Source organism: Biomphalaria glabrata, chromosome 6 (genome assembly GCF_947242115.1).
Source record: "Biomphalaria glabrata chromosome 6, xgBioGlab47.1, whole genome shotgun sequence".
NCBI lineage: Eukaryota > Metazoa > Mollusca > Gastropoda > Planorbidae > Biomphalaria > Biomphalaria glabrata.
The window spans coordinates 25,527,956-25,549,113 of record NC_074716.1 but is presented as its reverse complement, the minus strand read 5'-3'; the positions used below and the strand labels follow the sequence as shown (position 1 = coordinate 25,549,113).

The window sequence follows — 21,158 nt, the reverse complement described above, 5'->3', positions numbered from 1 at the left end:
GAGAGAGAGATGGGAACTGAAAATCTAATCCTTCTAGTGCTAGTTATTATGTGATACTGTACCATGTACCAAGTTGATAGTTAATTCCTTTTTTGGGGGTATCACAGAGCTTATTATTTCAGGAAGGCGGTAGTTAATGCTAGATTGTATGTTATTGATAGTGGTTGGTGATATGATGCTATTAAGTGATGCTTTGATGTTTCTAGTTCTACTGTAACATGTTGTAAAACTTTGCTTGTTTATGTGTTTATTTCCAATGTGGATTTTTTTTTGGTCAATCAACATTTAACTGGTGACTAGTTGATGACCCGTTGTCAACTTGAAAAAAAAAATGGAATAGATGAAGTGTGTGAATCTATTTTTTGTGTGAAAATTAGTTTTTTTGAAACAGTATTACATGCCAGTAAATCTATTAGTAATACACAAGAAACTCTACCTTTTCAATCATACTATTATTGCTGTAACTAATGTTATAATCATTACATATTAACATACATATTACATGTATTTTCGGCCTCCTTGGAAAAGGTTAAAGAACCAAGACAACCCAGTGAAAAAAAAACTGCTACAAAAGGAAAGGAAAACAAATCTGACTGGAAGAGACAAAACAAACAAACAAATACGAATAATGAAGTTAAGCAAGATTCTGAAGTAATAAACATTTATTTTCTTTAAAAGTTCAAGAGTTAGCACTGTTAATATTTCTTTTCTGAAACCGAAATATACACATCATACATTAACATTGCAAATATTTTGTACATAATATCATTACATTGTTTATATATGTGTTACATGGTCATATGTTTAAAGATTGTTTATTTAAAAATAGCAAATAAATCAAAATTGTTTTTTAAAATCTTTTTTTTTTCTGGTACAGCAAAATAAAATCAAGCCACCACCAGTTAGCCAACGCCCACCACAAAGACAAAAAATAGTGGTTCAGAGACAGGAACCAGAAGTTCCAGAATACCTGAAAGAAATGTTTGCAAGGAAGAGTGCTCAGGAAACAGAAAGAGAAATGGAAGAAGAAATTTTAAAAAGTAATCATTGGCACATATTTAAGTGAATTTCTATTCTATATATATATGTTTATTTATGTAGCAAAACATAATACTTCCCACATATATATAAATATATCAACTCCTTAATTTCAGTGAAACTAGCAGTAAACAATGTTTTAGGACCTAGTATAACTGTAGTCAATGAATCAGAAGGTTTTACTGAAGAAGATTTTAAAGCTGCCCAAGAAGCATTGCAGGTAGAATTATCTTCAAGTTGATCTATTACATAGTGTATTACATGTAAATCAAAATATCTAAGATTATTGTAAAAATAAAATATCCCTGTTACTGTAACTAAAAATTGCCATTATTAAATGTAAAATTGTAAATTACAAAATTGACACATTGTAAATATACAACTTTGCCCTGTTAAAATCTAAATATCTTATAAATGCAAAAATGCCATGTTAAAATTGAAATCTACTGTAATAAACAAAACAACTTCCCACTTGCAATCCAGATATATACATGTATGTAAATACAAAGTTGCTCTGGTAAGATTCACATTTTATAAATAAAATTGCTATTAAAATTCAGATCTATTGATAAAATTTAGATCATAAATTGTAAAAATGCTCTGTTAAAATTCATAACTATTGTAAATTCAATTTTCTAGTATAAAAAAAAAAATTAACATAAATAAAATTTCTTAAGTTTTACTAAATATTAAACAGATGAGAGATGGTATTAACATTTCATGCTTGACTATTAATTTATTTCCTTTTTCAACAGGAAAAAATTAAAAAAGCAGAGGAGGACATTTTGGAAAATGCAAGCCCAAGAAATGAAACTAAATTGGCAGCTAAAAGAAACAAACCTGAAAAGGTGGTACCTGTACCAAAAAAAGGCAAAATGAAAGCTCTGGATACCAAAAAAGATTTGGCTAAAGAAAGAGAAGCTTTAAGAGAGCAACAAAGGCAAGAAAAGATGGTATGTTCTTTTATTTTTAGTAGTATTCAGTAAGAAAAACTGAAACCAAAAGTGAACATCAATAGAGTGAGAATCTGCTAGTCAAGCTGACTAGTCATTAGGTTGAAAACTATTTGAAGGAGGGAGGGGGTAATAGCTATAGATCATTTTATGAAAGTCAGTATTATGTTAGCTACCTAGCTCTCATTAAATCTCCAATATCAGACCATAATTTATTTCACTTTGGTTGTTAAAGAAAACTATTTAGACCATGTAACAAAATTCTTGTCCAATTTAAGCATTGATAAAATAATATAAAGTGAACACATCAAAATTAGAAATCAGTGCCAGTAAAAAAAAAAAAAAATTGTACAAATTGTATTCTGGATACATTTACTTTGATTTCACTACTTTCACATACCAGAGAAATTCAAAGAACCCACTTAAATCATAGCCTTTACCCACAAGCTCTTTGAAAGTGACAGGTTTATTAGAAACCAGACCAACATTGGCTTTTACTGACAACTCTTGTGAATCACTCAATTTGAGACAATCGAAGGCTTCAAGTTTCCAGATTCGGACAGATCTGTAGCCACCGACTATGCCACAAGAAATGAAGCCTTCTCCAGCAAGAGTAACAGATCTTTTGTTACTTTGACTTAAGGCTCCTCCAGAAAATTGTGCAAACACAGAAAGCTCAGAGTTCTCATTAAAAAAATGGCACAGGCGAACCTTCAACTCAGTTTTAGCAATGGTGTAAAAAGATGAATAAAATAAGTCACTGTGTTTATGAAGGCTGTGTTTGCTGGACATGTAGAAGTAATCTCCATACTTTGGAATGTAACTAGGTCTCTGAATGATAGAAATGGCAGATGTTTTAAAACACTTAATTATCTCTGGGTCAGCAGTATAAAGTTCATATGAATAACAGGTGGATCTGTCTACTTCATGAGACCTAGATGTTTTTTTTATTCTATTAAAAGGGTTTGCATCACTAACACCAGAAAAAGATGAAACAGAGTCTGTCAGTGATATCTGATCTCTAATGATACCAATCTTTTCACTTTGAAGTATTTCCTGATTTAATGGAGTGTTTTTGGAATTTGGAAGTTCCATTGAAATAGATGATTTTTTTGTGCTGAGTAAATTATTGTCTTTTAAATTTTTTGTGTACATGTTGGTTTGAAAAGTGTTACTTATATCAGACAAGTTTGAATTATTTGTACTGAAGTTGACAAAGCCGTTCATGGAAAATGATGAACTAAGGTTAGTGGCACTGAAATCCAGTTGGTGGTGGTCTAACTCACCTGACTGCTTTCCTAACAAATGATTGGCATCCACTGAGCTTTGCATCTTATCAGCATCAACTGAAGATCCATATGCACCATTTGAAAAATTACTATCCCTTTCAGTAAGTGAATTAACTGAAGACCATTTGTCTCCAAGTTCACCAAACAAAAGTTTTGGGGCAAAACTTGATACAAAATGTACAGCTTGTGTCAATTTTGTAAAAGAATTAGTTGCTAACATTTCACTGTCTGACAGTAAATTAGTAGGAATAGTGTCAGAAGCAGTCATATTGGGCTCATCAGATATATTATGGACAAGATTGGCACTTTTGGAGTGCACTGTTTGACCATTGGTGGTAATATATTTTAAACCATCAAGCTCTTCTATCATTATTGGCAGAGCATCCTTTGAAATATCAAAATTACTGGTAGACATACTAGCAGAAGAAGCTTTTTTTAAATCAGGAAGCTCTTCTGTCAATATTGGTGGAGCATCTTTTGAAACTGTCTGCTGGAGCAGATTTTCCACTTCCTGATGCATCATTGCTATGTGGCTCTCCACTTTATCAGTCATTAAAACATGCTCCTGATTTAATTTGGCATGAATATTGTCCAATTCATAGTTGACCAAGTCAGCTTGTTTGCATTTTCTTTTAACTTTCTGTTCCTTGTGACTGCCACTTTCTGCGTTCAATCTAATAGATCTTTCTATCACATCTGTTATCTTATGTGAAACAGATTTTAAATGTTCAAGATCAGAGTTTAAAATATGACCTTGAGAGGCTTCAGATTCTAGCTCAACCAGTAATTTTTCAGCTTTGTGGGATGTAGCTTCAACCTTAAAAGAATTTAACATAATTGGGCTTAAAATGTATTGCAAAAAAAAAAAAATAATAATAAAAATGCAAGGGTTAAACTAAAAAATTTGCTGTGTTGATTTAAATAAGATTTACATAAAGTATTGATAAGGAAACTTATCAAACAAAAACTTTCATGTTATAGCATGCTCAGTGCCTTTGTGTGCTAAGGTCCCAACTCTCTTGTGGACCTGTGGTGGGGAAGGGGCAATCAGGAATTTTTTTTTCCATGCTGCCTTTAGGTGCTCATCATCTTAACACAACAATCTGGATATGAACACAAGCCAAGCAGTTTAAGCCTCTCAGCCACACATCTCACACCAATATTTTAAATTTTCCATTAGTCTAAGGAATAACTTGTGGTGATTCATGTATTGTCTTTTGAAATTCCTTTGGACAATTTAAGAATAATTTTAAACCTCAAGATTTAATTTTACCAAACAAATAAAAAATCATTAGTTATTACAATGTGCTATAGTTTATATATTTATCAATGGCTAAAACTTCCAAAGGTTTAAAAAAAAAGCCCTCATACAAATACTTACAATTGTTTCTGCCCCACATCTTGTTTTGCTGAGAAGCTTTGATGCAATAATCATGTTTAAAGTAATTTGTTTGTCCCACATCTTAAAGAATTCCTCTTTAGTAAAGCCAAATTGCTTAGCTTCCTTATAAGCAATAAGAAAATCCATTCTTTTAGCCTGTTTCCTTATTTCAATGTAGTTTTTAAAAAAATGAGCCTTTAAAATAAAATAAAAAATTGATTATTTTAACTCAATGAGTGCGGAGCGTCTATCCCATAGACGGTCTGTCTGCCCTAAACGCACGGAACGTCTATCCCATAGACGTTCTTACCCTACCTTTGTTTCGTTGCATTTTTAAATTAAAAATTTTAACTAACAACAGTGGAACTATTTTTAATTTATAAAAGAGTTCTTCATCCTTTGTTTACATAGAAATTAGAAGCTTTTGGCTTTATTTAGACATTTATTTATTACTTTTTTTACAATGTAAAAAAACGTCGCCATGACTACGCTAGTCCAAGACACACCCACAATGTTGACTACTGAAGAAACTTTATAATTATTCTAAAAATTATCACAAATAAATAGTAATAATGAAGAATTTGATCTAGATTAGATTCAGGTAGGTCTAAATTTAGCGTATTTATATGATTATATCTATATTATTAGTATTTAGATCTAAATCTATTATTGTCAGTAGGCTAGGTGTAGTCTGTAGATCGAGATTGACTAGATCTAAGCTTTTATCTCTAGACTTGGACTCTAGATCTAGATATATCTTTAGATCTAAGCTTCTGGTAAATAAAAAGAAAGGAAATGGTAGATCTACATCAAATAATCATCCACTGTGGGCATTTTTTCCCCATTTTCTTTTTTTTTTTAGTATTGTTTATCTGTAAAAATCTACAACATCATGGCTATGCTTGTCCAAGACACACCCACAATGTTTACTACTGAAGAAGCTTTATTATTGTTTTATTTATACTTCTATGAATTGTAATAATGAAGATCTTGATCAAGATTTAGCAAAGGATGAAGCAGACTTGGACATTATTAGCATTTAGATTTAGATCTAGATCTAGTATTGCCTTATATGCTTAGGCCTTAGCCTTAGACTAGGGCTAGGTCTTGAATGTAGATCAAGGTTGACTAGATCTATGCTTTTATCTTTACACCTTTGTAGATTCCTATAGATCTAACCCTTAGATAAATGAAAACAACAGAAATGGCAGATCTAAATCCAATATTCATCCACCATGCTGGGCCTTTTCTTGATATATTTTCTAGCAATTTTTTTTAGTATTGTTTTTTGGTAAAAATCATCACCATCACTATACTGGTTCAAGTTGCACTCCAAAAGGTTTACTACTAAATAAAAGTAAAATATAAAACTATTCTAAATCCATAATTTATCACAAAGGAACAGTAATAATGATCTATTCGATGTCTAAATCTTAGGTAAAATGAATTAGGATTTTTATTGTCCTTCATCTAGTTAGAGATTTAGGCTTTGATCTCTCGCTAGCCTATGTCTTGCACTGGTCTAGTATTAGAATGAAAGATGTTCTATGCAAATAAAAAGAAGACAAATCTAGATCTATATCCCATTGATTCAAATGTACATAATATTTGAGTGCATTTGGTTGATAGATTTAGTGCTGGTATCTATTGTTATTGGTAGTAATGAAAAGCGCAATAATTTTCACTTTTTTTTCTGACTAAAAAACCAGGTAAAAATAATAATATAATCAATGATTCATCATCTTTTATTGACTATTTTATCACATTTCTTTTTGAAAATATCACAAAGGAACAGTAATAATGATCTATTTGATGTCTAAATCTTAGGTAAAATGAATTAGGATTTTTATTGTCCTTCATCTAGGTAGAGATTTAGGCTTTGATCTCTCGCTAGCCTATGTCTTGCACTGGTCTAGTATTAGAATGAAAGATGTTCTATGCAAATAAAAAGAAGACAAATCTAGATCTATATCCCATTGATTCAAATGTACATAATATTTGAGTGCATTTGGTTGATAGATTTAGTACTGGTATCTATTGTTATTGGTAGTAATGAAAAGCGCAATAATTTTCACTTTTTTTCTGACTAAAAAACAAGGTAAAAATAATAATATAATCAATGATTCATCATCTTTTATTGACTGTTTTATCACATTTCTTTTTGAAAATGCTGTAAATAGTCTAAATATGCTGTTTCAACAGTAATACAAAGAACAAAATCTAAATTTAGGTCTCAAAAGTTCTAAAGTTGGCATCCATTTTTTTTTCTGAGTGTCATATTATTTAGATTATAATTTGTATCTTATATTTAAATAGAAAGATGTTTACATTTTCACATTCTCCATTCATTTACCTTTACTTTGATACCAAATTTGTTACTATAGCATCATTGGTACTTAAACAATAAATTTTTGTTTTAGCCATGTTTGGAACATTTTCTTATTTTTTTAAAAAAAGTAGCATTTTTTTGAAAACAAAACACAGCAGTCAAAGAGTTAAATTTACTCTAGATCTAATTATAAATGAAACAAAATGAGTCTATGGTTACTGATACGGGCACATATTTTATGGACAGAAAGCTAAGCAAGCAAGTTAATATGTAGGTCTATTTAATGATTTTAATGAGTAAGAAAGATAATTGGCTCTAGTTTTCTAGATATATCTAGAATGTACATGAAGTCAAAATAAAGATCAGCTTTAAGCCAAAGTTGACAGAAATATCCATTATTCTAACTCTTCAGAAGAAGGGCATTACGCCATGACTTAATATTTTTAAGCCTGATGGCAAATGAAACACATGAAACTGATATTGTCAGCTTATAAATAAAAAGGGAACTTGCTATTTTCACATTTCAAATTGAAAATAAGTCTAAATATTTCATTTGTATAGAGCTGTTTCTATAGAACATAACGTTAAACAGCAAATAAAAATCAAACAAGAAAATCATATAAATACTATTAAAAAAATTTTAAAAGGCTAAAAAGTGTAATTGTATCAATTACTTTGATGTAATTAAATTAGTCATAAATCTAGACAAACAACAATAAATCTGTGCGATAGATACTATTTTGTACCAATTGTTTTCATTTAGCAAGGGGGGAGGGGGGGGGGGTAAATTAACTTTCAATACTAAGAGACAAAAAAAAAAAAAAAAAAACATTTTAAAATGTTTTCTATTCAGTCTATTGCTGCTGACAAGTATATCTGATCACCACTAGAACTCTCCCTTAGAAAAAAAAATTGCAATTGAGAATCAATGGCATTGAAACAGAGAATAAAAATGTTTTCTGGTCTACTTTATTTTATATTTCGGTGTTGTTTCTCAGGGCATGAGTGTTGGAAATTAAACTGGCATGTAGGCCAAATAAGGTTGGGCATCACTGATTCTAGATCTATACTTTTTCTATATCTATTCAGTTATAAAAATTTAAATTCTAACTGGTCTAAAGAGTATACATTCAAGATTGATATCTGAGTGTTTCTCCAGTACTGGTGACAAATAGGTATTGGTTCACTAAAAAGTCTATAACTCAAAAACTTCTTATTTAAATGTCACAATTTTCTTTTCATTGCACTTAGAAATGGTTTATCTATAAATTGTGATATTTTGAGCTTGAAAGGTGCATAGTGGAATTTTAAAATTGTAGAAAATGTGTGAATTAGTGCACAAAATGGCATCTTTTGATGTAACATGGAACACCTGGCTTAGGTTGAAGTAATATTCTACTAAAAGCAAGGATTATTGAACAGACATTTTTGTTGAAATAGGTTAACAATATAATGTTATTGCATTATCTATATCTTTTTATTTTATATTTACTTTGGTATTACCTAGGTGTCGCTGTAAAAAATGCGTCACAGATGCATCATATGATGTCCCACTAAACTTGAAATTTTAAACCTTTATCAATTATAAACAAAGTAAAGGATTCTGCTCCCAATTGTGTTTCTGTTATTAAAAGCATCTATGATTTAATTTACACAGTGTTATTTTTCTTAAAAACTGTAAAAATTTATATAATTTTAGTAAAATAGGTCTTGGTGTACCAGGTGAAGCACCTCAAACGCTCTTGAAAAAAATAACAATATTTTTTAAAACAAAGTTATTAATGTGATGGGAATTACTTAATGGTATCTTTGATACTGCTTAGTACACAATTAGCTCCATTTTCTTGGGAAAAGGCTAAATAGTAAATAGCAGGAGACATTAATAGACATGGTGTCCCACATTTTTTCACTGTAGCACCCGAAACACTGTATGTTGAATCATACCAGAACATCTCAGAGATCTAGATATAAGTATTTTTCTCACTAAAGATTTGAATTATAATAAGAATTAAGCTTATTATTTGCAAGTTTGATCTAGAATACATAGAATACTATTTTTAAATCTAAGTTAATGTAAACCTTATTGTTTTATCATTGTTTGTGGTGCTTCACGGGACACTAATCAAGTCTTGATCTAGATATAGGTCTTGTATAGATTTCTACTCTATATTTCAATTTACATGTAAATCTAATTTTAGATTATGTTCATAGTGCATTGAAAGTCAGAAAGCTGCACCTTTCAGTCTATGATTAGGTCATGTTTGAGGCAGTAATGTATAATATATTTTTAAAGGATTGTTGAACACACACACACAAAGGCCTAGTACATTCATTTGTGGTTATAGAAAACTATTTTGTGAATCACTAATAAAAGAATAATTGTTAATGTATTTACAGACTTTAAAAAATTGTATTTTAGCATGTATTAACAAAAGAAAAAAACACTATATATTTCATACTGGTGTCCCGTTGTAGCACCTGCTACATCTTGTGATATAATAGTCATGTTTTAATAAATGCTTGAATTATCATTGAGATACTGCAGCAAATGATAGCCTATATTGCCTATATATTTAGCTATAATGCAAATATAGCATAAATTATATTTTCTTATAAAAAATCTTATTTAAAAAACTTTTACCAGTAGTGTTACAGGTGCTACGGTGTCCCATTTTTTAAATTGAGCGCAAACATAATGTAAGTGCTCAAAAACTTCAATTTCTCTATCTAGCTGCTTAATACAATAAAAACATTCAAATTGTTCTAAAAAAGCAGACAAATTAACAGTTAGTTGTACTCTAATCATCAATGGTGTCCCAGTGATGCACCTGCCTGAAATGCAAAAGTGGGTACCCCTTTTCGCCTTTTGCCAGCACTGCTGAGGAAATGTACTTATTCCAATTCATTTTCTATTGATAAATTCTTAAAGTACAATGGGTGAAGAAGTGAATACACTTAAAATGAAACCAAAAACATCCACTTTAATTTTTGGCCTAATGTGACACTTTTGATACCAGTACTGGAGAAACACTCATATATCATATATGTTCCAAGTGTTCTGCAATTTTTCAACCAACTACTCTACTAGTAGAATCTAATCGGCTTGTAACGTGTAGGCCACAGCACATGATTTTATTAATTAAATAAAATAAAAATGTAAGTGTTCAGCAAGTTTTCCTACTACTACTGTAAGTTACACTGTAGAATGTAGTACTGTAGTGTAACTAGATCTACATCATGACATTCATCATGATTCATGTCAGATTCATGATCATCTAAAATCTAAGTAATCAAAGTCTAGAATAGTCATAGACGTCATAGTCATTAGTTACATTTAGTATAGATCTCTAGAGACTATTCTAGAGTCTAGACTATTCTATTTCTAGTCTTAAATGACATTTATTTGATTTATAAGTAATAAGAAGTAAGAGTTAAGTCAACTAAAGTTAAAGTTAGATCTATCATCTAGACCTAGATCTAAAATCTAAATCATAAATGAATTAAATGTCTTAAAATTAATAAATTAAAAAAAATAATCTGAAATTTCAAATTACCTGACTAGATTTAGATCTAGATCTGTCTGTAGTGAATGATATTCATAACTTCAAGACGTAAATCTATCTTGACTCTAGACTAGATGTCTAGTTTTAGATAGGTCTACTCTATCTGAAATTCAAATGACACAATGCTGCTTCCTACTTTGTTTTTCCACCTTATATTGGTGGGTTATTTTTTTTAACTGCTGAAAACTAGCCTTTAGGTTGACAATTTGATTTGGTAAGGTAAGGGTAATAACTAAATAAGAGAGCCAATTTAGGTATTTTGTGTTTATGTATGTTAAAAATAAATCACTTATTCCCATCTGCAGAAAAAAAGTATATCTTTTAAAAAGATTTATTTGTTTTTTTTTATTGTAAATAGACTTATTTTATATATAATTCAAACAAGAAAAGCCAAAAAATTATTATAAACAATAATCATGTAAATTAAATAGGCCTACCAATGTTAGAAAGCATTTACATTGTATGTGATTGTAGTTAACTTAGAATAATCTAAAATATATACATAAGGGCCTTTATTCACAGACTTACCTATCACTAATTCTTCTAGCTTTGGATGAAAAAAAAACAACCTGTTATTACTGACCTTGGATCTAGGGCAACTAAGATAATTTCATGATCGAAACCACAACGGTTAAATTTAATGGAAACAATTTTTTATTCACAATTTTTTAGTCAAACATATCATAAAGTATAATACTTAACTTCCCTCCATTTTCAAACACTTTTTATGTGTAAATTTCTTCTTGGCGCAAAACATGCTTTTGTATTCATTGTATAAAATGACCTTTTTTTTTTTTTGTCATATGAAGCCTACATTGACTCAATTAATGTTTTTTTTTTTGTGTAAACATTTATAAAAGCAATGAAATGTAGGTATAACTATATTAATTTAGACTTAGCGGATGGAGGTAAAAAAACAAACTTTTACAAGATAGATAAAGATATTCTTTAGCCTAACAGGTTTTGTCTTCTAGAAATTTACTCATTTATATTATTATTTTACTGGTAGCATAAAATATGATGTATTATGAGCATGGGGGTAGCCGGAGGGTAGAGGTTATTTCAGGGTTCAAACCTTCCCCCTCCCCCGAAATGATTTTTTAAAATTATATGAGCGTCATAGCCAAATGGTTTTATGAATATAACTCCCATCTTTGGTTTAAAAAAGAGTAAAACAAAACTGCAGTTACTGTACCTAAGTCCATTAGTATAGCCGATGGGTGTTTAGACATTAAAACCTCCCTCATGAGGGAGGTTTTGAGTTTATAACGCCCTTCCAGAAGATTTTAAAATTAAAACCTCCTTAATTAATTTAAAAAATTAAAACAAAACAAAAAAAGAATAATTCCATGAGCGTAGTCATGGCGAGGGGGAGTTTAAGCCCCCACACTGCCAATAAAAACTTAAAGGAAAACTACACTCTTTAAATTCCATAAATTTAGCCAATGAGGTTTTAAGTTTAACTAGTCACCAAAATCCATAATCATAATACAGGGTGATTTATATGTTAAAATCTCACTTCATGTATAATAAAAAAAAAAGCCTCTGCATTTCATAAAGAAGTTTGAGATTAAAACTCCCAATAAAACAAAACTACAAGGAAAGCACAGTCAACAAATACCATGAGCGTAGCCAAGGGGAGTTTTGAGGTTAAACCCCCCCTTCCAATAAAAAAAAAGCAAGGCTACAGCTACTATAATAGTGTTGCCATAAAAGTTTTTGTGGTAACCCCTTCCTCCAATGAAAATCTAAAAATAACAAACTGCCAGTTGCTGGAAACCATTCCATTAATAACGTAAATCTACTAGTCTTTTTTTTTTTAAGAACAAAATTGGTTGCATTTGCAGTTATTTTATATTTTAGTAGGCCTATTAATTAGGTGAAAGCGACTTTATTACTTATTTTAAGAAAAATTAAATTATAAATTATGTGAAGTCGTTTTATCGTCCAATAAGAACTTATTATTAGAAGTTAGCAAGATGGATTCAAAAGGCTCTTTTAAAGAAATGATTCTAGAGTCTATGCCATTTTTACGGCAGTACGAACCCAATTCTCCCGGGGTTTTTTTGCATGAAAAGAACAGACCAGCCACAAGACGCCTTCTAAAGTTGAAGTTGATCTTAAAAAACAAGCCCCTAGAAACTCGCATAAACTATTGCAGCTTTCCTCAAGCTGTGGTGGGGACACCCCCATGGGGGGCGCTGTTCTCTCATGAGGGAGAGGATGAAGTAATTCTAATTGCTTTACACCAATGATGCCCAGCCTAATTCGACCTGCGGGCCATTTTTATTTTCAACACTCGTGTCGCGGGCCACAAGAACGAAAACGTAGGCCGACAAAAACGAAATGAATTTGACATGAAACTATTTGATAAGAAATTCGTAGAACTAGTTCCTCATTAATTAATGGGATATTTGACAATTCTTTTTTTTTTTACGCATTGGAAATTGGCTTCATTTCTTAACTTACAATATGAGCAACATTGTAGCCATAGTAACTGCTTTACCACTGACACATTTTCTTGTCTCTTTTCGGTCAATATTCCCATCCATCCCCCAACCTCTAGGCGTACTTTAACAATCCTTTGTTCACAGCTCAAACCAAGAATGCCGTCATATTTGTATTATTACGCCGTTTATTTGTTTTTTGTTGTTGTTTTTTAGCAGACACACATTCTTTACAAATCAAATATGTTGGTTTATTATCATGTTCCGCAAAAAAGTTAAGATCCCTTCACTTTTCCTGGTACAATAGATTCTACAGAGTCCCATTTTATAAACGCACAAAAGTTAAATGTCATGGTACCAACCCATCGGAGAAAAATTGAGGGCTCTAAGCCCCTAACGTAAGAGGGGGGGGGGGGGGGGGGAGAGGGGGGGGGTGATTTTCTACACTTTGTGCCAGCATTTTGGCGGGCCGGAAGGAATCACTGCACGGGCTGGATCTGGCCAGCGGGCCGTATTTTGGGCATCACTGCTTTACACAATAAAATTTAAAAGTTGTCTGTTCATTGTAGTTATCAATAAATTTTGAATATTAACCCAGTGAAATGACATAATCAATGTTTAAAAAGTAAAAAAAAACTATTGTAAGATAAAGATTTCGTATCTTCTACTAATAAGGATCTTTTAAAATGTATACAATTTTTGTGTGAGGCTTCAGCAAAATATCAATTTAAAACTTTTTTGAAGAAGGCATTTCAAAACGTCTCAGCTGACCTGATTCATTTTTTAATGGTCAGAATTCTCTCAAGTGACAAAATCGAAAATTTGCGGCAAGGCTTCTTACTGAACACGAAGATGATCTTAAGACATACATGCATTGTATGTACATTCGAACATCCCATGTATATATCTGTATTGTGTGTGCAAAGGGACAAAATCACACACACCCTCTCCCTAAAAAAAAATCCTGGCTATGCACATGCAGTTCAGAGTTTGTGATAAAAAGTTTTTACATTTTTTCTCCCACACCCTATCTCAGATTAAGTTGAAATCTTGCACAATTATTTCTTTACCTGACCAAGTGAAAATTAATGAAAAAAAAATTAGTTAATTAAATATTGGTAATTAATTATTATTAAAGAAATTGTACTAACTTAGGTGGTAGTATAAGTCGAATTAGTCCCCTTTATACTTTGTATAGAGTACCGGTATTAGGTCATTTTTTATTTCTGGAACTTTGGGCACCTTTGAGCCCACCCAGCTCTAATGGGTACCTGACATTTGTCTGTGAAAAGTAAAGGCTGTTGGTCATTGTGCTGGCGCATGAAATCCACATTAATCATAGACCATAGAAACATGAGCTTTACATCATCTGCCCTATAGACATCAAGGTCTGGAAAGGGGAACTTTTTTTTTTAAAGTTTATTTTGTATTTTTCTTGTTTTTTTTTTTATATTTCAGCCCCCCCCCCCCCCCCAAAAGTCAATGAACAAACAAAAGAAAGAGCACTTATTAATTTGCAAACTAGACAGATTTTTTACATTTATATCTATTGTTTTTTATTTTTATCAAACATAAGCAGCATTCCATTTCAACATTTACATCAAAGATTAAAAAATATCTTGCAATAATAAGGTACTACATGGTAGTTTGAATTTTTTAAACATGTGGGCTAAGGGTGCAATCGATTTTCCTTACTTTCACAAAAGTTAATTATACAGGTATGCAATTATTAACAACTTAACTATAATTCTTGATAAACCCTACAAATTCGTAATTTAAATTAAATTTCTATAAGAAAATGTAATACACATAAAGATACACATAAAAAATAGTCCATTATTAAACAAAGTTGCATTATAGTCTATTATAAAAATAAAATTGGTAGGTGACAAAAATTAAATAAAGCAGGCTACTTATAATGCTTTTTATAATTTTATAAATAAGACATGATAGCAGTACTATAGAAAGCTTTTTAACCATCAGAGTCTGGCAGAGCTTGATGGAAGAGCATAAATCATGTTGAGATTGTTATAATGACAATGAAAGACTTAAATGGCAACACAAACATTTTTATTTCAATATAATTTTGTTCATTTCATTCAACACCTGGAATAAATTTGAAACTCATTTAATACGATGTGGTAAATAAAAATGAAATTTGTACCACAGAATAACAAAATTTTAGAACTTCAACATAATTCAAATTAATTTTTTTAGAAGCAAAAAGCAAAATTTTTTAATCAAGACTCATAATAAAAACAAAATATTACCCCCTAAAGATAAACTCCTGCTTAAATAATATATTCTCATTTGAATAGTAAAAAAAAAAATGTTTTAAATGTTATCAAATGTTTTTTTTCATGAGTAAATGACAATATTTAATAAATTAGAATATGTTGATAATTACAAAATAGTTGACAAGCCAAAAAGTAATAAAAATAATTTGAGCCAAAAAATGACACCAACTCAATGCCCATAGATCCAAATATCCTCCACACTTTTTAATGAGTTTAAAGAAAATTTAAAGCAGTAAAAAGCCTTTTAATAAAATTTTTTGTCATTAAAAAAAGGCCTAACAACGTTTCCAATGCTCATGTTATTATCAACATTAACAATTCCATCATCAATGGCTTTATTGTGAAGAAATTTTACAGGAAAAGTTGTTGTTTTTATATATATATATATTTGCTAATTGTCACTTTGCAAGAAATAATTTAGTTTTTCTTTGATAGCACAGAGTCACATAGTGAGAAATGAAAGTTCATCAAGATCAATCATAAATCCCAATTTTTATTTGTTTTCACTGAAAACCTTTTCCAAATAATAAATTAGTAATAATTGAATAACTTGAATGCAATTTATTTTTTAAAAGTGATTTTATGCTACAAATTGTTTCTTTAGACATTTAATTCACAGTAAAGTAAAATTTCAAAATATTTTAACAAACCATAATCAATATTTTTAAACAAAACCAATAATTAATGATTATTAATGGAACACATATTAACAAACCATATATACAGTAAATAAAACCTGTTTCATGAGTAACATATCCCATCCCAATAAAAAGTTTGATGGTACTGATGTATAGGTATGTAATTATTTAACAATGGGATGCGGGTTGATTACTTTAACAATGAACTTTGGTGAGGTAGCACAGGATAGGAAACTAAATCCCACAAAAACTCAAGGCGCTGTGCTTCGTCATAACCCATGTCTACTAGTTTGGAATAGGTTATTCTGGTGTAAGTGTTACGATTGGTCTGTAAACAAACCTGAGCATCAATACAAACTTCTGTGTCTTGTTTTGGTTTCTGTTTGAGTGTGTGGTGTATAGTCCAAATTTTGGAATGACCTCTGCCACCAGATAACTTGGCTGAAATGTAGCCATTACCCTCAAAGCTAAGAGGAAGGATGGCTTCACTGTTGTTTAAAAAGGAAACCAAGGCCGAAACTAAGATCTTTTCATCTTTGTCAAGTCTCAGCTTCATTCGCACTTTGCATGGTACCTTTTTAAGTGGATAATAGTCAGTAAAAAACTCTTCTTTGGCTTTGTAAAATCCATGTGTTTCTGGTATTGTAAAACGTACACCACGATCTGCAAACACTTTGCTTGTGGAAAGAACAGTGGAGTTTTTTACAGCACCATTATTCTGTAAATCTTTTTTAGGTGCATGTACATCATTATCACTATTGTTCACAATTTGGTTCCTTTCACCATCACCGTAGTCAATAGGAACTAACGTTGAGGTCACAATTTCAGCAGTTTGGCTGATTTCTGCCAATCCTGATGCACTATTTTCTAAAGAAATCAGTGAAGTGGCTTGTGGTGCTTCAAATGTAGACCTATTTAGAGGAACAGCAACAATAACATTGGTATTTGTTTCTACTTTTTGTTCTGTTTCCTTCACCTTGGGGTAATTAAAGAAAGTTTTGTTTTGATAGGATTTTGTATAAGACTTTGTCAGTTTCCAAGGATATTGCTTGGTATCTAAGGAAAAGTCAGGGAGTTGTTCATTTCTGTTTACCTTTAAACCTTTTGAAGTAGATGTTGCTGTCACATGATTGTTGTTTTCATTTACTTTAGGACGTTTCTCTTCTGTCCAGTTACTAACAATGTCTGAGTGAGAGCCTGTAGAAGAAGCATCTGAAGTATTAGTACTGGAATTAGGTACACCAAGAGATACAACCTTTTGCTTCATTTCAGCTATTTCACTTTTCAATTCCACTGACAAATTATTAACTTTTTTTGTCAAGTCCTCCATGTATGTCCTGAGAGTCTTAGCTTCCATTGCGATATCAAGTACTGATTTCAAAAGAGCTCCAATCTCTTGGTTTTGTTGCTGACTTACTATTTGCTTGATGGCTGATAACAGATCCTGGTTTTGATTGAACATTTCATTCCTCATGTTAACTAACTCAAGCTTTAACTCTTGTGAAACAACCTTGAGGTCCTGAATTTCTGAAGCTAGACATTCCTGCAAGGTGTAAAAATATATTTTTTTAAAATTATATTTTCTTTTGAAAAAGAAAAAGCCACTATTTTATTTGTAGTTCTGTTTAAGTTAATTTGGTCTCCCTTTGTTAAAAAATCAATGTAAAGTAATGTTCCCCTTTCAGACCTTGTGGTCTATAGGGCAGAAGATGTAAAGGTCATCTGTTTCCTACGGCGAACAAGGGTGTCATGTGGCCAGCACAACGACCAACCGCCTTTACTAATGTCAGGTACCCATTAGAGCTGGGTGGACTCAGAGGTTGCCAAAGATCCCGAAATTAAAAATCTAAGTATTCACCAGGATTCAAACCCGGGACCCAAACGCTTTTACTGCTCAGCCATGTGCAAAATTTTTATCTAATTTATTCTAATTGAAGCAAAATTTTATATAATAATAAATTGAAAAAATTTATGTTAAAATTGAGTAAATTATTGGCAACATCACCTCTTTGGAACAATTTTTGTGGCTATCAACACTATGGTTTAATATTCGTAAATCCATTTCTTTATTCCAAATAACCATGAACTCCTCTTTGCTGAGACCAAGTTCTGATGCTTTTTTGAGACCTTCTGCAAACTCCATAATAATGATTTTTTAACTGCAAGTTGAATTGTTGTCACAGCTGTAGAATTTAAAGTTGATGAGTTTTTAAAGATAATGAATCACATATGGCATAATATAATCAAATTAAAAAAAAAAATTTAATAAATTATTTCAAGGAAGCTTGATGAAGCATTCTGTCTCCAAAGACAGTCTAATATGTATTTATACACCAACCCCAGCTCTGCGTTGAATTTGGCAATATATACAGGTCCCAGCAGGGTCTATGTAACCACATGAAATATTGCCCTCTTTATTCTTTTTTTTTATGTTGGCCTTAACTCAAATTATTAATCCTTTAATATATAGTAAAGGTAGATCCTAAATCTTTGTTAAATGATTGTCAATGGGACAGAAATTTGGTTAGTATATAAATAAAAAAATAGTACATAACAAAAACATTGTCAATATTGACAACCACACTTATTTTTTTTTTTTTTTACTTCATTGCATATTTTAACTTAGTTATTGACTAGAACTTGGTGACCCCCTTCTGCACAAGGCATAAAAATCAAGCACTGCGTTATATAGTTCTAAGTCTACTGACCAAGTAATGTAGGTTTGTATTTAATATATAATATACATTACAAGAAAATTTCTGAAGAGAAGAGATGGCAATTAAGCAAACATTTTCCAGCTCATCAGTTTGTATTTGACTTAGCATGAGTGTACGTGTATGGAAGCTCATCCCCCCTCAAATATTATTATCTTATTATTAATAATTAATATATTATATTACATAGATTTAGATCTATAATAATCTATATGTCATACATATAACTTATTATAACTGTACCAATATGATAGATCTGTTTATCAATGTCCTCAACTCAAGTAATGATTTGATCTAGTTTAACATTTCATTATATTGGATTATATAATAATTAATAATAGAACCTATCATATCTCTATGGACTATACTACTACTAGTCTAGACTTTGTTACTATATAAAGTAACTATATTATTAAGGTAATAATAATTTATTAATATAGATTAGATAGTCATCTAGAATAGATTTAGACACTAAAATGTATATTTTAGTCAGTAGTAATTTTAATTTATTAATTATAATAAAAATAATTATATCTAGATTTTATTGATTTATAATACTAGACTAGATCTAGATTCATCATCATACTGAATCATATTCATAGGATAGAATAATTATAGATATATAATTATATAGATCTAACTCTAACTACTATAAACTAGAATCTAGATCTACTAGACCTAATATATTAAATATATTTGTTATATACCTAAAATCTATCCGGATGTAACTTTAGGGAAAACGAAAAGTTCTCCATATAGTCTACAGAGAAATGCAATAAACCATAACGAGACAGCGAACTTTTCTGATCTAAAATCTAGATTCACTAAGATTCTACTTCTCGGAAGACGCAGGCTAGCTCTCGACATCTAGACTAGATCTAGATCTAAATCTAGTTAGATCTTTATTCTAACCTAGATCTGTACGAGTGTACTCGTTTTTTCCCTCCACAAAGGTGAAAGGTCGTGTTGATAGTCAACAAAAATTATAATTTCGTCATATTAATCTCCAGTAAGTTGTAATCCTACAAACAAATCAGCAAAAATAAAATGGAAGTTGGGGAAAATACAACTGAAAGTAGATCTAAATGTACAACTATAAAATCGTTGTTTGTTTCGTTCAGTAGAAAGTACAATAAAATTATATTTTATTCACAGATCTTGATTATATTTTTTCTTTGACCTTTTATAGCGAACTCTTTCTCACATAAAATACTAATCAGTAGAATCTCTCTCTCTCTCTCTCTCTCTTGGTAGACTATAGACTCGTATACAGCCTAAGCCGCCTACAAGAAGTATTTTTTATGTTTTTCTTGTTTCTTAACTAAATTCCATTGAAAATCAATGAGATAAAATGTAGAATAATATACATAAAAAAAAAAAAAAAACTTCTGGTAGGCCCTAGGCCTATAGGCTACCAAGTTAACACTTATATGATACAGACGTTACTTTAAAAAAAGATGATTACGTCCTACGCGTCATGCATTTAGTCATGCATATTAACCAATGACCTAAACTCCGCCAAGTCACTGGTTTTCCTGGATAGCTCAGGCAACCCATTCCATGCTCTAATAGCGCAAGGGAAGAAAGAGCATTTGTATAAATTTGTGCTTGCGTATGGAGTGGTATATGTACCTTTATCTTTGTGTCTTTCTGAGTATTTTATTAAATTTTGTATTTGAAGATTATGGTTAAGTGTTTTATGTATAATTGCTACTTTACTTTTAAGTCTTCTATCCTGAAGGCTTTCTAAATTTAGTGATTTTACTAAAGGTGTACGTTACTCTAGTCAAATGTGAATATTCGTGTGTTTTTTTTTTTATGAATCTCACTGCTCTATTTTGTGTCTGTTCGAGTTTGTTAATGTTTTCTTGAGTTGAGGGGTCTCAAACAGAGGATGCATATTCTATTATAGTTATAGTGTAGTTATATCAATTAGTTTGGATCAGTCATGTAATTAAGTTTGTAACAGATCTAGACCAAAAACAATAAATATGTGCGAATTTTATTTTACCAATTGTATTTGTTTAGCGCTATTTCATGCTTTAAGCTTTCTCAATACACTATAATACTATCACTTATCTGGACCAGCTGGGTATACGGGAAGGGGGGAATAGAAAGAAAGGGATATCTGGGTGAATTTTACCGTAATCGTTTTTTTAACCAACCACTCTATTAGTGAGGTACACGTGTCTAGGCCTATGAAAATAGAAGATTGTATAGTTATCTATTGTTTGTTTCAAACTTACTATTTATATATATATGATATTTATTTTATTTTTTTACGCGTCAGAAAAGGGAAAGAACTCCGCAGTTACAACTATATCTCTCAATAACGCAGAAGTTATTTCCCTTATTCGATATCAAACAAAATAATTAATTACCAATAATTTATTGACTAATTGGTTAATTTTTAAATTGATTCATGTTTTGTTAGGTACATGATCCTATATTGGAAGAAACGAAGAGACAGCTTATCTTAATTAGGGCACATACTTTTCGCCGATGATGC

General features: G+C 30.8%; 3 protein-coding genes across 8 annotated transcripts in view; 1 reads left to right on the top strand and 2 right to left on the bottom strand.

The window, feature by feature from the left end:
* LOC106050817 (trichohyalin-like) overlaps positions 1 to 21,158 on the top strand; it is a 58,374-nt gene that overhangs the window by 24,429 nt on the left and 12,787 nt on the right. For 2 of the 3 annotated variants that reach the window (XM_013205863.2, XM_013205864.2), the window contains exons 15-18: positions 529 to 651; positions 878 to 1,040; positions 1,155 to 1,258; positions 1,794 to 1,991. In XM_013205863.2, coding sequence (XP_013061317.2) covers positions 529 to 651; positions 878 to 1,040; positions 1,155 to 1,258; positions 1,794 to 1,991 — 588 coding nt within the window. The remainder of the gene's footprint in view (positions 1 to 528; positions 652 to 877; positions 1,041 to 1,154; positions 1,259 to 1,793; positions 1,992 to 21,158) is intronic. The other variant, XM_056034212.1, reaches the window with a different exon arrangement.
* On the bottom strand, positions 645 to 10,742 carry LOC106050818 (uncharacterized). The gene is made up of 3 exons (XM_013205865.2): positions 10,545 to 10,742; positions 4,662 to 4,856; positions 645 to 4,097 (listed from the first exon to the last, which is right to left on the bottom strand). Exons 2-3 carry the CDS (start codon positions 4,806 to 4,808, stop codon positions 2,364 to 2,366), a joined length of 1,881 nt encoding a protein of 626 aa, XP_013061319.2. The 5' UTR covers positions 4,809 to 4,856; positions 10,545 to 10,742; the 3' UTR covers positions 645 to 2,363.
* Positions 15,054 to 19,765, bottom strand: LOC106050819 (uncharacterized). Of its 4 annotated transcripts, none has more exons than XM_013205866.2 (3): positions 19,357 to 19,765; positions 17,941 to 18,118; positions 15,054 to 17,478 (listed from the first exon to the last, which is right to left on the bottom strand). In XM_013205866.2, exons 2-3 carry the CDS (start codon positions 18,076 to 18,078, stop codon positions 16,126 to 16,128), a joined length of 1,491 nt encoding a protein of 496 aa, XP_013061320.2. In that variant the 5' UTR covers positions 18,079 to 18,118; positions 19,357 to 19,765; the 3' UTR covers positions 15,054 to 16,125. The 4 variants fall into 4 exon arrangements, with proteins under 4 accessions (XP_013061320.2, XP_013061321.2, XP_055890191.1 ...); XM_013205867.2 differs by having other exon boundaries at positions 19,562 to 19,765; XM_056034216.1 differs by lacking the exon at positions 19,357 to 19,765 and adding an exon at positions 18,893 to 19,078.